Below are 14,432 nucleotides of genomic sequence, written 5' to 3'. Positions count from 1 at the left end.
TAGCAGTTACAGGTATAAAGAGGGTGTTGCTGAACCTCTTTACACCTACAACCGCCTCTCCCAGGTTTCTCTTCAGGTTCCGTGGGCTGAGGCTGTCGGGGACTGGCTCAGCTATGGACCCACTTTCAGAGCTGCAGGATGACCTGACCCTGGATGACACCAGCCAGGCTCTGAACCAGCTGAAGCTGGCCTCCATTGACGAGAAGAACTGGCCCTCCGATGAAATGCCCGACTTTCCCAAGTCAGGTGGGCATCACTGGATCTCAGGCAGCTACAGGCACCTTAGATGGGGAGACCCCTTCCTGCTGGGGGAGACTCTGGGAGGGCAGATGGGGGCAAGCTGACCAACCCCAGCGTGGGGCCAGGAGCACAAGCCTTCCTGGGGAGAGGGCCCAGGAGCACAAGTCTCAGGGAGAACACTGGGCCAGCCTAGCCCAGACTCCCCCTGACTTTGCCATGTTCCTCAGACGACTCCAAAAGCAGCTCCCCAGAACCTGTCACACACCTGAAGTGGGATGACCCTTACTACGACATCGCCCGGCACCAGATTGTGGAGGTGGCAGGTAAGCGCACCCAATTTTGCACCTTTTTCCTCATAGTCTGCACTTCTGGCTTAAGGAAGCCAGTCCCTTGTAACACCGGGTAAAGGGAGGGACTCGGGGAGGGGCCATGCCCATTCTGTGGTCTGACCCCTGGCCCGGGTCTCCTGAGCACCATTCTTCAAACTCACCACTTGATTGTGGTGGCCACTTGGTCCGTTCACCTGCACCCACTTCCTCAACTGTGACCGCACTGTCTCCATTGGCGGATGGTCTGTGAGGGGCAGTGTGGCCCAGTGGCTTTGAAGTTAGAAAACCCTGATTTGATTTCTAGCTTTGCTCTCTGAACTCATTTCTTCCGGACAGGGCTGTTGAGAGAACTGCAATAGTGAATGTATGTCAGGGCCTAGCCCAGAGTACATAGCCCTGAATAAGTGGTCATTCACCTCCCTTTCCTCTGCCCGCATGCCAGCTTTCCTACTCCCTCAGTTACTGGAGAGCAGGCAGGTGCCAGTCCCTCCTACCTCCAAGGAAGTCGAAGTCAGGGGCCACATGACCCCGCAGCATCAGGTTCCCAGCAGGTGTGTTACCCTGTTGAGAATGGGTACAGAGTAGCCCCAAGGTCTGGCTTCCATGTGCTCCCACCCTCCTGTTCATAATGCAGTACCCAGAAGACTCCAGGGCCAGGAGAGGTAGCAGGGCTGTTGATGCCCTGGTTTCTGCCCTCAGGGTCCTACTGCTAATAGAGGAAATTAATTGCAAGATTCTTTGTCTTTTTCCTAATGGTTGTCCATCCTTGGTGAGGCCAGGCAGCTATAAGCAAGAGTGACAGCATGGCCCTGCTCTGAGTCACTGGAATGGGCAAGGAGAGCAGGGAGCCCATGGTCTCTGGATCCAGTGTGGTGCTGGCCGCGGGGGCTGGAGGCATCTGGCCTCTCCTCAGTGCTGGGCTCAGAGGTTATGCCTGATGTCAGAGGTATTCCCATGACATCTGTGTTCCTGGATCCTGCCCAGGTCTGGGTTGGGGGCCTTGGCTGTGGCCTCTCTCATCCCAACAGAAGCAAGGCTGAGTTCTTTCCTGATCTGTTCCTGACCTGGGCACAGGACAGTCCCCTGAAGGTTCAGAACTGTCTCTCCTCACTACCAGAGAGGCACCTGATTGGAGCATGGGGGGAGTGGGGAGGGTGCCTGACGTGAAGGAGTCTATCCTGACGTCCTCCTGGCCTATGTGGGCAGGTCACAGGAGAGCAGGCCGCTCCTCTCCCCAGGGGTGACCCCTGTGCCCCTGCAAGCAGAGCTGCAACATGTTTCTATTTCCCCAGGGTGTGATGAGCCTGAGGGGGCCCAGCCAGGTAGGTGTGCTCCTGGCTCTCCCTGCTTGGCCTCTCTGGGCTGTGGCCTCTGGGCTGTGGATCAGGAAGGGCTCTTGGGGCCGCTTAATTGCAGCCCCACTCTAGGGAGCTGGCAGTGGGCGGTGCCTGGGAGCCGGAAATAGCAAAGAATTATGGGTGGCAGCTGTGTAGCAATACATCCAGAACCTAAGGGAAAGGAGCTTCAGGGATGGCCGGGCCTTGTCCACAGAGGTAGCGAGGGGGTTGGCTGGCTCTGAGCAATGGCCTGGCTGCAGGCGCAGCGCCCCTCTGGTGGGTTGGCCCGCATGCCTGTGCCTCTCTGACTGCTGAGAGGAGTTTGGATTGGCACTGCCAGGGTGAGACCTGTTTGATGAGACCATGGTGACCAGCTCCTGCGGGGGGGCAGCTTCCTGGCATTAGAAACCAGACAAAGAGCCCATGTTGGAATGGAGGCTGGGTTATGTCCCCACCTCCTCTGCAGCCTGTCATCGCTAGCGGTGGCTGTCATGCTCCACTGTCACATTGAACTCAGTCCACATGGTTCTTCCCAGTGGTGTGCTGACAGACGTGGCCCTCCTGAAGGGGAAAAAAGGCTATTGTTTGTGCCATTTGAAATTTCTACCATGGCAGATTTCAAGCTACGAACAAGCTATTGAAGTCAACTGGCTTGCAATATTCCTGACAGTTTAACAATATAACAAATATATGAGCCGGCTCCAGGACTTTGCCCAGCCCCCACCTCCCTTCTCCTGGGCCTGCCCTGCAGGTTGTGGGCGGGGCTGGTGGCTGGCCTGGCTGCCTGCAGTTCCCAGAATGGCTGCTGGAGGAGCTGCTGTTGCTGATTAACACCCAGGCTACCCTGGGAGGAGAATTCTTGATCGGTATCTCGGGAATGCACAGGCTTCGTTCTCAGGCGGCTGGTCTTTTCCTGGTGCTTTCCACAGCGCTTCGTCTCCTCCTCATTGAGCCCTCCCCCCAGCTCTGGGAACACTAGTGCTGCCCGGCTCCTTCTGTCCCTTCAGTCTCCAGAGCAGAAGTCCACTCTCTTCTCAGATCAGGAGGGAAGTTCTGGGCCTTGTTACGTAGGTTTTTGGAGCAGCGGACACCCTGCCTGCTGGCAAATGCCTGGGTCACTGAAGGACTTGGGCGCTTGGGGAGGGTGGGGGCGAGACCCTCAGGTTGCCCATACCTCATTCCTGCCTGTCGGGGGTTCTTGCCTCACTACTCCTCCTTTTGTCCCCCACCTCCATCCTGACTTCGTTCACCCTTCCTTTTTTGAACATTTGCTCCGGATCGAGCCTCCTAGTCAGCACTGAGGATTCAGCGAGGGAAAATACACACTCCTTCCTACGAGGAGTGTCCAGTCCAGTGAAGTGGTTCTTAAAGCTGGTCTTTGAGAATGTGAAAAGTGTAGACCTGCTGCCCTAGAAAACACATGCATGTGCTTGTAATATTTTTCATATGACATCATGGCACTCACTGGTGGGTGCCCATTGGGGAGCCATGGTTGAGGATCCAGTTTCCCGTGTACAGGGTGCTGGGCCAGGCTTGGTGGATGGAGCACAGGCTCTGGTCCTTCACCCCAGTTGCTTGCTTTACCAGCTACTAGCTCTTCAAATTCCAAAGCCCAAGTCCTCAGGTCTGCCAGCCAGTGAGCGCTGCCTTACTGTTGGGGGCAGGCATAGAAAGAATCTCTTGTAATATCCATGCTCCTCCCAGGGTTTACCCCACATCCGGGGCATTTCCTGTTTAGAGGGGAGTAGGCAAATGATGTCCCTCCCTTCATAGGCTCATGGTAGGAGGCCAGGGGTTTCTAAAGCTCTAGATTGTACATGAGGCTGGGCTGGCCAGTCTAATCCTTTGCCCCAGTCTGCTCTTCCATCTCCTGTCAGATCCCATGGGAAGTGAATCAGAGTAGACCCCAGAGGCTGCCACTTCCCACACTGGCCTGGAAGGAACCCAACACCAAGATCTAGGCTAGGGTATGAGAGAGAGCAAGTGGTATCCAGTTCATCAAAATAGACCTGCTTCCAGATGAACTGCACCTTCTCCCCCTAACACAGGCTTGCAGAGGTTTCTCTGCCTGTAAGTCTGGAGAAATTCTGCCCCAGACTATGGGAAACTCGCTGCCTAAAGCAGTCTGATGACCTAGAGGTCATGAACAAACTCAAAAATAGAATGTGCATACTGTGTAGTTCTGACTGGTGTCTTTGTGCGGACTACCAGCATTTATTGAACACCTGCCACATGCTTGGCTCTGGACTGGCATGAAAGATTCAAAAATGGAGCTGCTCACAAGCCAGCAGAAGAGACAGGCACATAAACAGTTACACAGGAGAGTCAGAGCATCATGGATAATGGTTCATGCTTGAGCCATGAAAAGGGAAAGCTGACTTGTCTAGGGAAAGGAGGAGAAGACACAGGTTTCTAGAAGGAGATTATGCCCTGGATGAGTCTTAAGGATTCAGAGGAGTTAGCCTAGAGGAGGGGGGCAAAATTGTCTAGAGAAAGGTCTGTCTAGCATGAGAAACAGCCTACTGTGGACAGGGCTGCGAACACTGTTGTGTCAGATGTGTGCACAGTGTGAGCCTGGAGAGGCGGGAGCCAAGCCTGGACAATCCTGTGAGCCATTCCAAGGAATGTGGCCGGCAGGGACCAGGCTCACTTTGCCCACATTCCAGAAGCCTCCTTCAGCCTCTCCAGAGATGCTGGCCCCAGCCCTAGAGAACAGAGTCAGAGCCTTGGCAACCACTTTGAAAAAGCGCTGACTCCTGAGTGAAGTCACTGACCAAGAAGCATCATCAAGGTCATGGCTTATTAAATACGGAGAAGACACTCAGCAAGGCCTGGGGGATCCTTAGTCCTCAGAGGGAGATGGAGGACAGACTCTGCACTTCATGGGTTGTGTCAGTAGCTTTCTATTCGCCTCCGAAACAATCAGGGTTAGGCAAGTGTGGTTTGGAGCTCTGCAAAAGCATGAGGGTGGAGCCGAAGGGAAGGTAGGGACCAGGTCTTGTCCCCATTGGTCTTTGCTTGGGGTTCCTGATCCATGCTGACCTGGAAGAACATCTCACTTGTAGGGAGGAAAAACATATGTCTCAGGAGCTCCTTGGTTTCATGACAAAGTCAGATGGTCAGGCCTTCAAATTATGACTAGCTTTGGACAAACATCCCAGACACATAACATCCAAATGAACATCTTCCCACAGCGTTACAAACTCCTCTCAATTTCACGTTCTTTGGAATATCCTTAATGAGAAAGGATATGATTTTTAGAAATGTCCAGAATTTAGAGGCAGGTGTGGTTAATAATTCTAATAAAATCAGAAAGTGTTGTTAGTGGTCAGAATGAGACTACTGTTGCCCTGGCCAGTTGCTCAGTGGTTAGAGTGTTGGCCTGCAGACTGAAGGGTCAAGGATTTGATTCTGGTCAAGGGCACAGTCCCTGGCCCTGTTTGGGGCACGTGCGGAAGGCATCCAATCAATGTGTCTCACATCAATGTTTTCCTCTTTCTCTTTTCCTCTCCCATCCTCTCTAAAAACCAAAGGAAAAAATATCCTTAGGAGAGGATCAACAAAGAAAAAGAAAGAGAGAGAGAGACACTATTGTATAATCAGGCTGATTTCCTCGGTGAGGTTTTCCAAATATACACTGCTTAAAGGGGATGCTTCTGAAATAAGTGTGACTTTTCAGGTGACTCCTTGGCAAGACAGTTGCTTTGAAGGATGTGACATAAAATTAGCCATTTCTAATTGTACAATTTGGTGGTATTTAGTAGTCACAGTGTTGTGTATCTCCATCTCCATGTACTTCCAGAATTTCACCCATACCCATACAGACCCCGTACTCATAAGCAGTCAGTCTGTTCTTGCCCTCTTCGGGGTCATGACAACCACTAATTTGCTGTCTTTATGGATTTACTTATTCTAGATAACTCGTGTAAATGGAGTCACACAATGTGTAGCTCTTGGTGACTGGCTTCTCTCACTTAGCATAATGTTTTCAAGGTTCATTCACAGTGTAGCATGTATCAGTACTTCATTCCTTTTTATAGCTGAACAGTATTCCATTTATGGATATACTGCATTTTCTTTACCCATTCATCCGTTAATGAACATTTGGCTTGATTCTATCAGGTGTGATTTTCTTTTTTTTTCAAAGTCCTGTTATTTCTTTATACCCCAGCCCAGTATCCCTGAGGGCAACCTGTCCCTCTTCCTTCAGCGACACCCCCTCAAGTGCAGGCAGCTGCCCAGAGGTGCATCTGCATGGCCTGCTCTGACCCTTGTCTTAAATGGTATAGGTCTCCAGGCCTGCTACCTTTCAGGCCCTCAGCCTGCTTCTCTTGGTTCATCTTTCACCCACCATGCTCCATCTTCTCCATATCTAGGAGATGACAAGTATGGACGGAAGATCATTGTGTTTAGTGCCTGCCGAATGCCTCCCAGCCACCAGCTGGACCACAGCAAGCTCTTGGGGTGAGTACCCAAATGGAAGGTGGTGGGACCTGTGCCCAGATCCCCAGTTTGGCCTGATGTTGTTTTCCTTATTGTCCCTCCCTGTGTGGGGCCATCTCCCTCCCTGCCTCCCTCTCCTCCTGAGGGAGTCAGTCGTGGGCTAGGAGTTTTTAGTCCTGGAAAGTGTGACCTTGGCAAGTGTCTTTGTCTTTTTAAGTCTCTTTTTCTTCACTTTTCCTAGGGAATATTCACACAGCCCTCCTTCATTGCAGGAGTGAAGATACTGTGTGTGAAAATGCTTGGAAAAGTAAAATCCTGTCCAAATGTGAGGGCTAATCTGGTTATCCAATGTGGTTGTCGTTCCCCATTATGTGCACAAGTCGTACTATCTTATTTGGTGCCGTTGGCGTCTGAACCTGCCTGGATACTGTTGGCTTTATGTATAAAATAGCTCTGGTTAGTCTGAAATCTGCTGCTGCAAGGCAAGAGGCTGATTGAAAGTGGGGGTTTGAATGTGGCGGCCACGGGGAGGTTCCTGCCGGGGTCTGTCACCTGTGTCTGTTGGCACCAGGCACAGCCATGAAGAAACAGGAAAGATTCCTGTGTCCGTGGAGCTCACAGTTCTATTGAAAGTGGGCATTTCCAGAATTGATCGGCCTTACCGTTGTCATTATAGTAATGCCTGCTTCATTGCCCTGGTTCAGCTTCCTTCTCAACTTGCCTGTTGCCACTTGGAGTACATGTTGGCTCCTTACGGTGCCAGTGGTGACAGGGGGTGCTTCCACTTGCGCTGTTTCCTCGTGTGCGAGTATAGTGTGGTTTTAGCTGCGGGGAATGACAGGCTGCAGAAGCCGCGGTGGAAGTCAGCCTACACTGCAGTGCCATTGAGGAGCCAGGGGCTGCTTACATCATCCTTAGAACCAGAGCGTTTATTTTCCCTCTTCGAACAAAAAATATGTTTGCTGTAGTTTTACCATATAAGGTACTTTAAAAACATGAAAAAAATAAAAAAGAAAGCGGGAGTTTGACAAGCCTTGTTCCAATAAACATTATTGAGCCACAGCTGCCAGCCCAGGGCCCACAGCATGGGCGGGACTCCACGCCCTACTGTGCTCCTCACTGTGTGTACAGCTATGATCTCGCACTTCTTCCCTGACCAGTTGAAAACACTTCCTGAAATTGGAAATGTTTGCACTGCCCATACCACCTCCTTGCAGTTCTGAATGGCTCTGTGCCTGTAGGGTGTGGTGAGGGTCCGGACAGCCCAAGGGTACAGTAGCTGAAGTGGGAGGACTTGGTTGCTGAGTCTCTGTAGCCCGAGGGAGCCAGGGCCAATCCCGAGTCTTCAGCCGTGTGCGTCTTTCTCTGGCCTCCTGAACCCTCCTCCCACCAGCTCCTCAGACAGGCAGTCCAAGAATAGGCCAAGGAGCTCAGCCTGAGGGTGACTGAGTCACGGGTCCCTCCACCCCCTCCGCCTCTTGTTTTATCACATCTGACAAGGCAGTGGAGAGACTCCTGGCCAGATAATAGCCCAAAGGGGAGGAAGTCAGAGGGTGGGGATGGGAAAGCACTGGTTTTCAGGAGAGAGCCTGGTGGGTGAGGGGCACCCACTCTGGGGCTTGTCTGGCTCCAGGAAGCCCCCTGCCATCCTGTCCTCTGTCCCACACAGATCCCCCCCCGCCTACCTGACCTGGTCACAGTCCCTACTGGGAGCAGAGAGGCACGTCCATCAGAGGTCAGGCCTGTCCTCTGGTTGTCAGATTCTCTCTAGCTTGGCTTTCCCAGCTGTCACCAGGTCTCGGGGTTGAAGCAGAAAGTGCCTGCACCTTGGATGCAGAAGCCCGATTAGACTTCGCTCTGCCTCTTACTAGCTGTGTACTTGGGGGTGGGTCTCTTCTGAGCCCCATAAAAATAAGTGTGCCCACCTCACAGGGTTGTTGTGGGCATTAGATAAGATATATACATGAAATGCCACTGTATCCATTTGTAAAGAAAACTATACACAACTGTACAAAAAAGTCGCTCCTAAATCCCATCACCCAGAGAGAAAACCACTATTAATATTTTAGTGTATTTGCTTCCTATTTTTTCCTATAACATATACAAGGCTCTGTAGTCAGTTTTGTATCTTATGTAATGTGTTTATCGTCTGAGCATTAAACATTCATCAAAGACATCCTTTAAAAATTTTTATTGACATATGATATATATACAGAAAAGTGAACCTTATGTGTACTTTGATGAAGTTTGAAAAATTGAACCCACCCGTGTCAGCCCCTCCCACAAACCTCCCTTCGCTCTTCTAGTCACTACCACAAAGGGCAACCACTGTTCAGACTTCTCACTTCACAGATTGGTTTTGTCTGTAGGAGCATCCTGTGAGGTATTCTATTTATAGATGTCTTGTGATTTATTTAACCAATTCTCTGTTGTTGGATAGCTAGCTTGCTGCTCAGTTGTTGCTGTTTTTCCATTGTAAAACAGGCTACAATGAACAGCCTTCTACAAAAATGTTGACGCTGCAGGTCCTCTAGAAGATGTTCATCTCTGCTGCTTTCTTAGGGTCAAAGAGTAGGAACATTTTACAGCTTCTGGTAGATAACACTTTATTGCCTTCCTAGAGGTCGTAACATCCATCAAAAGATGAGTGTATTTTCACTACAAGTATTGCTATTTTTTAGTTGCAAAATGCCATCTTTTCATGTGGAAAAACTTTTCTTTGCATATTGTGAAGTGCTCAGTGTATCTAAGGGGTAACGTATTGTGTAATAATAGTGATTGGGATCAGAGTAGTAATTCATCCCTAGATACTTCCCTTGCCTGCCTGTGCTGGCCGAGCCTAGCACCCATGGACCATTGCGTAAGTTACCTTCTCTGGGGTAGATCAGGAGGTACCTGGACACTTAGTCGCATCCTTGGGCACTTTGGTTCCTTTCTCCTTTCCCCACCCCCTTGGAAGCCCCTGTATTTCCTGCCTCCCAGCCTCCAGTCATGATCCTGCTGAGGCCTGGGCTGGCCACCCAGAAAGAGGGCATTCCACTGGATTCCTTCCTTTCTGGATTCCTTGTTCATTTTCTTTATATTCTCCACCTCACGGGGGCTCCACACCGTGTGTGCTTCTTTTGGAGTGGTGGATGTGTTATGAGCATAGGGAACCTGAGATGTGGCTCTTTGGTCCACGAAAGCCCAGTGATTGGAGCAGGGATGGGGACCCCCTGGCCACCCTGGTCCCCTCTCAGGGCAGTGTTTTACAGCCTGTGCTAGGAATTCAAGTATAAGCGGGAGAGCTGCATTGTGGCCAAGAACGCAGGCTTGCCTCGCTGGTTTGGCTCAGCAGACAGGGCCTTGGCGTGTGGACTGAGGGTCCTAGGTTCAATTCCAGTCGAGGGCATATGCCTGGGTTGCAGGTTTGATCCCAGTAGGGGGCATGCAGGAGGCAGCCGATCAATGATTCTTTCTTATCACTGATGTTTCTCTCTCTCCCTCTCCCTTCCTCTCTGAAATCAATAAAAAACAACTTGAAAAAAAAAACCAAAAACACAGGCTTTGGCATTAGATAATTCACCTCCAGGCTCCACCATAAACTGTGACCTTGGGTATGCACTTGACCTCTCTAAGCCTCTTTGCCCTCGTGTAAGAAGGGGATAATATCAGCCTTGATTGTTACAAGGAAGGCATGAGATATTAAGTGCTTGGCAGATGCTAAAAGCTTGATATTGATAAATGGTATCATTATTATTGATTTGACGATCCTGTGAGGGAAATGTTATTCCCGTGTTTACTGCAGTTATGTGAGAGGGCTCCAGTTAGAGTCTTGTCAGTGCTCAAAACTGAGAGCTGTTATCATTGTCCCGCCCAGCCCCAACCCCTCCACAACAGCATGGCAACTGCTGAGGCAGCCAGGATGGATGGCTCTTGGGGAGGGGGTTTGATATAAGCAGATTCCTGGGGCACCAGGTTCTGTCTTAAAGGGCCCCATCTGTGTACAGGGCAGGCTGAGCAGGTCTTTTCTCTTGCAGGTACCTGAAGCACACCCTGGACCAGTACGTGGAGAGTGACTACACACTGCTTTACCTGCACCACGGCCTGACCAGCGACAACAAGCCCTCCTTCAGCTGGCTCCGGGATGCCTACCGGGAGTTTGACCGAAAGTGGGTTGGGGCCCAGGGGTGGGCTCCAGGGCCTGGAGCAGGTGGCTCTGGAGTCAGCAGCTCTGCCAGGTTCTGGGCTGCCCTGTGCTTGGGCAGGAGCTTATTCCATGCCAGGGGAAGTCAGGGTAAATGCAAAGAATCAGAAGTTGGAACTGCCTGGGCTCAAATCCGTTTCTCTACTTACTCATTCTGTGACCTTTCATGTTACTCTGAGCCTCCGTTTCCTAATCTGTAAAATGGGGCAGCAATGATACTTTGCAGGCTTGCTGTAAGGAGTGAAATCAGAAGATGTACATAACATACTCTGTGTCTCCCGTGCCACACCCACTCCTGAACTCCCACTCTGCCTCCACAGGTACAAGAAGAACATCAAGGCCCTGTACATCGTGCACCCCACCATGTTCATCAAGACCCTGCTCATCCTCTTTAAGCCCTTCATTAGGTGAGCAGGCCGAGGGCGGGACGGTGGTCTCCCCAAGCTTCCCCTTGAACTCTGAAGCAGATGCCAGAGGAGGCCAAGCATCCTGGGGACACCCCCTTTTGGGGCTAGGCCTCTGTCTGACCTGGCTGGGCTGCTGAGGGGACAGCGGAGGCCTGCCGAAGCCGGGGCGCTCCCCAACCCGTGCCCTTTCCTCCATCGGCAGCTTCAAGTTTGGGCAGAAGATCTTCTATGTGAATTACCTGAGTGAGCTGAGCGAGCACGTGAAGCTGGAGCAACTAGGGATCCCTCGCCAAGTGCTCAAGTGAGGCTGGGCAGGGGCTGTGTCTGCCCACTGGATGGCATCTGTGTACACACGTGTCACGTTGGTGGGGTGGGGTGGGGTGTGCCGGCCAAGGGGAGAGGAAGCCTTGAGAATCCCAGGATAAATAGGAAGCAAATGTAACGATTGAGAGACAGCACGTGAGGAGAGAGTGTGAGTTCAGATTCTGTTTCTGTCGAAGCATTCTTATCGTCGTCATTACAACGGCCGGCTATTTTTAAATAACATGTTATTTGCAAATGAAGAAAGATGCAGCATCTAGTGCAGCCGTTCTCAACCTGTGGGTCGCGACCCTTTGGGGTCGAACGACCCTTTCACAGGGGTCGCCTAAGACCATCGGAAAACACATATATTGTTTTTGTGCTTTAATTATGTTCAATTTATAACAATGAAATTGGGGGTCACCACTACATGAGGAACTGTATTAAAGGGTCGCGGCATTAGGAAGGTTGAGAACCACTGCTCTAAAGACTTTACATTCTCCTGTGTAACTGGGTTGTTACATAAATCCAATGAACTAGCTAGCCTGTGTAAAAAAAAGCCCAGGAAGTGCCTGACAAATGGGTTATCGTAGCGTCTACAGAGCCAGGCAGAGGGCCTGACTGTCCCATCTGCTCCCCAGGTATGATGACTTCCTGAAGTCCACACAGAAGAGCCCTGCAACAGCCCCCAAGCCCATGCCCCCACGGCCCCCACTGCCCAACCAGCAGTTTGGGGTCTCACTGCAGCAGTGAGTATGGGAACGGGGCACCTGGCACCTGGAGCCCCGGTCAGGCTGTAGACCCTGCTCACTGCCCTTGTGCCCACAGCCTCCAGGAGAAGAACCCAGAGCAGGAGCCCATTCCTCTCGTGGTCCGCGAGACTATTGCCCACCTGCAGGCCCACGGTGAGTGCCAGGGCCCCCCTGCCCTTACGACCTGCTTAGGGTCCCCCACCCCCTCAAGAAGCTGCCAGGCATGGCTGGGAGGTCCCATGCGCACCCGCACTTGCACTGACCCTGACTGGAACCCCCAGATGGAATGGTGGGGAGTTACATGTGCCCCAGAACTCTAAGGCTCACCAGGCCCCCTGTTTCCCAGCTCTCACCACTGAAGGGATCTTCCGAAGGTCTGCCAACACCCAAGTCGTACGGGAGGTACAGCAGAAGTATAACATGGGTGAGTGGTCCCAGGGGTGTCCAGCTCACGTGTGGGCGCTGGGGTGGAGGGGTTGGGGGCAGGTGTGTGACTGTTAGGGGCTTCCCTGCCTTTTGCTGCCCTACAAACAAGGGTCCCAGGCTCTGTTTCTGTCAAAGGTTCTATGGCATCTGCTAAGATAACATGGTACCTCTCCCACCTGGCTGTTCCAGGCCTGCTCCCTCATTGGTCAGGCTCTGGGTCCTGGGTTCAGGGTCATTCGGAGACCAGGAATAACTGTGGTGGGAGTCCCACTCCACCCAGATGGCCTGAGTCTGCATCCCCTTGTCATAAAGGAAGAGGTGATGGCAGGTGCAAGAGGCTCTCCTGGAGGAGGCCGTCTGAGGACGGTCGGGCAGTGGGGCTTCCCAGCTCCCCTTCACCTTCCTCCCCACCCACCTCTAGGGCTGCCTGTGGACTTCGACCAGTACAACGACTTGCACCTGCCAGCGGTCATCCTCAAGACCTTCCTCCGGGAGCTTCCTGAGCCCCTGCTCACCTTTGACCTCTACCCTCACGTAGTGGGTTTCCTCAGTGAGTGCCCTCTCCCATCCCAGGTCTGAGCTGCTTCTGCTGGTCTGTGCTGGACTCGGAGCAGGCGGGTTTGGTTAGGGTCTCCACCCTGGTCTTGTGCGAGGGCTACCTGAGCCAGCCAGCCTTGGGCCCCTGTAACCCAGGCCCCCATTCTTCATAGACATTGATGAGAGCCAGAGAGTGGAGGTGACGCTGCAGGTCCTCCAGACGCTGCCCGAGGAGAACTACCAGGTGCTTCGTTTCCTTACTGCCTTCCTGGTGCAGGTGAGTCTGCCTCTCACCTGAAAGGGGGGAGGAGCACCGGCCCCTGCTGCTCTGGTAGCCGGTTGCAGGACGTGGGAGCTGGGTCTGTGGGCCTGCTGCAGCCCTGATTTCCCTCCACAGGTTTCTGCCCAGTGTGACCAAAACAAGATGACCAACACTAACCTGGCCGTCGTCTTTGGCCCTAACCTGCTGTGGGCCAAGGATGCTGCCATCACTCTCAAGGCCATTAATCCCATCAACACCTTTACCAAGTTCCTCCTGGACCATCAAGGGGAGTTGTTCCCTACCCCTGGCTCCTAGGGGCTCTGAGCACAGCCCCTGCCCACCAGCCCCCTTCTCTGATAGCCCTTCCTCTGGGAGCCCCAGTTTGGACTCCTGCCCAGGAGGGGGTCATGAGGCCCGAGAAGATGAAGCTGGAGCCAGCCAGCTGGGCAGCTCCTCCTCCCCTTTCCAGTCCACCTCGCCGGCCCTGGAGGCCTTGCTGTTACCATGGGACATTTTTCTTCGCCTTATACTTCTCCTGCCTCCTTGGATCCCTGGTTCCTGTGGGGCTGTGCAGAGCTGGCCCTGGCCCTTCCAGTGGGAGAACTGGCTCCAGCAGTCCTTTCCTGCTTTCTCCTGCCTCTTTCCACTGTCAGCTGGGATGGTAGCTGGGCTGATCCGCCCCCTCCTCATTGCCGGGGAAATGAAAGGCTGAGCTGACTTAGGCAGGCCCTGCTGAGGCTCCTCTCTGTCTGGGTGAAGGCCTGGGTGCAAGCCCCCTGCTCTATCCTCCCCTCAGCATGGGTACCTCCACCGCTAAGGAATTCAGCCTGGAATCTGCTTCCTGTTTCTGCCTTTTCTTCCACGCATCCTGGTCAGCTTTTCCCAAGTGGCACTGCTCCCAGAATGTTCTAACCCCTGCTTCTGCTTGGACGCAGCTTAGATGACATGGCCGAGTTCTTGCATCCATTAGAGATAGATAGCACCCCGGGTACCTGAGCAGGGGAGCAGGCTCAGCCTGTATGCCTTGTCTAAGGACAGCCTCTAGGCCAAAGGCTCTTGCAGTCCTGTGTGTTGTGGAGTCACACTGGTCTCTGCTCTGGCCAGAGATGACTCGGTGCCTCAGGATCGTAGTGGCTCCTTCCTCCTACGGGGGGCTCCTAAGGGGCTGGGCAGAGATTTTGCTAGTTAGGTCTAGCAACCTTGCCCAGGGAGT

At 52.6% G+C, this 14,432-nt stretch overlaps 1 protein-coding gene across 1 annotated transcript in view; it reads left to right on the top strand.

The window, feature by feature from the left end:
* The window catches only part of ARHGAP1 (Rho GTPase activating protein 1), a 17,637-nt gene extending 3,760 nt beyond the window's left edge, over nt 1-13,877 (top strand). Inside the window, exons 2-13 of the mRNA XM_006779488.2 lie at nt 65-246; nt 468-563; nt 6,283-6,370; nt 10,369-10,500; nt 10,856-10,942; nt 11,145-11,243; nt 11,884-11,991; nt 12,071-12,147; nt 12,341-12,418; nt 12,842-12,970; nt 13,131-13,234; nt 13,355-13,877. Coding sequence (XP_006779551.2) covers nt 114-246; nt 468-563; nt 6,283-6,370; nt 10,369-10,500; nt 10,856-10,942; nt 11,145-11,243; nt 11,884-11,991; nt 12,071-12,147; nt 12,341-12,418; nt 12,842-12,970; nt 13,131-13,234; nt 13,355-13,534 — 1,311 coding nt within the window. The 5' untranslated portion in view covers nt 65-113 and the 3' untranslated portion in view covers nt 13,535-13,877. The remainder of the gene's footprint in view (nt 1-64; nt 247-467; nt 564-6,282; nt 6,371-10,368; nt 10,501-10,855; nt 10,943-11,144; nt 11,244-11,883; nt 11,992-12,070; nt 12,148-12,340; nt 12,419-12,841; nt 12,971-13,130; nt 13,235-13,354) is intronic.
* The last annotated feature ends 555 nt before the right edge of the window (nt 13,878-14,432 follow it).

The sequence above is a fragment of the Myotis davidii genome, unplaced genomic scaffold (genome assembly GCF_000327345.1).
Source record: "Myotis davidii unplaced genomic scaffold, ASM32734v1 scaffold265, whole genome shotgun sequence".
NCBI classification, from domain to species: domain Eukaryota; kingdom Metazoa; phylum Chordata; class Mammalia; order Chiroptera; family Vespertilionidae; genus Myotis; species Myotis davidii.
Note: the sequence above shows the minus strand (reverse complement) of the source record. Positions and strands in the feature narration are given on the sequence as shown.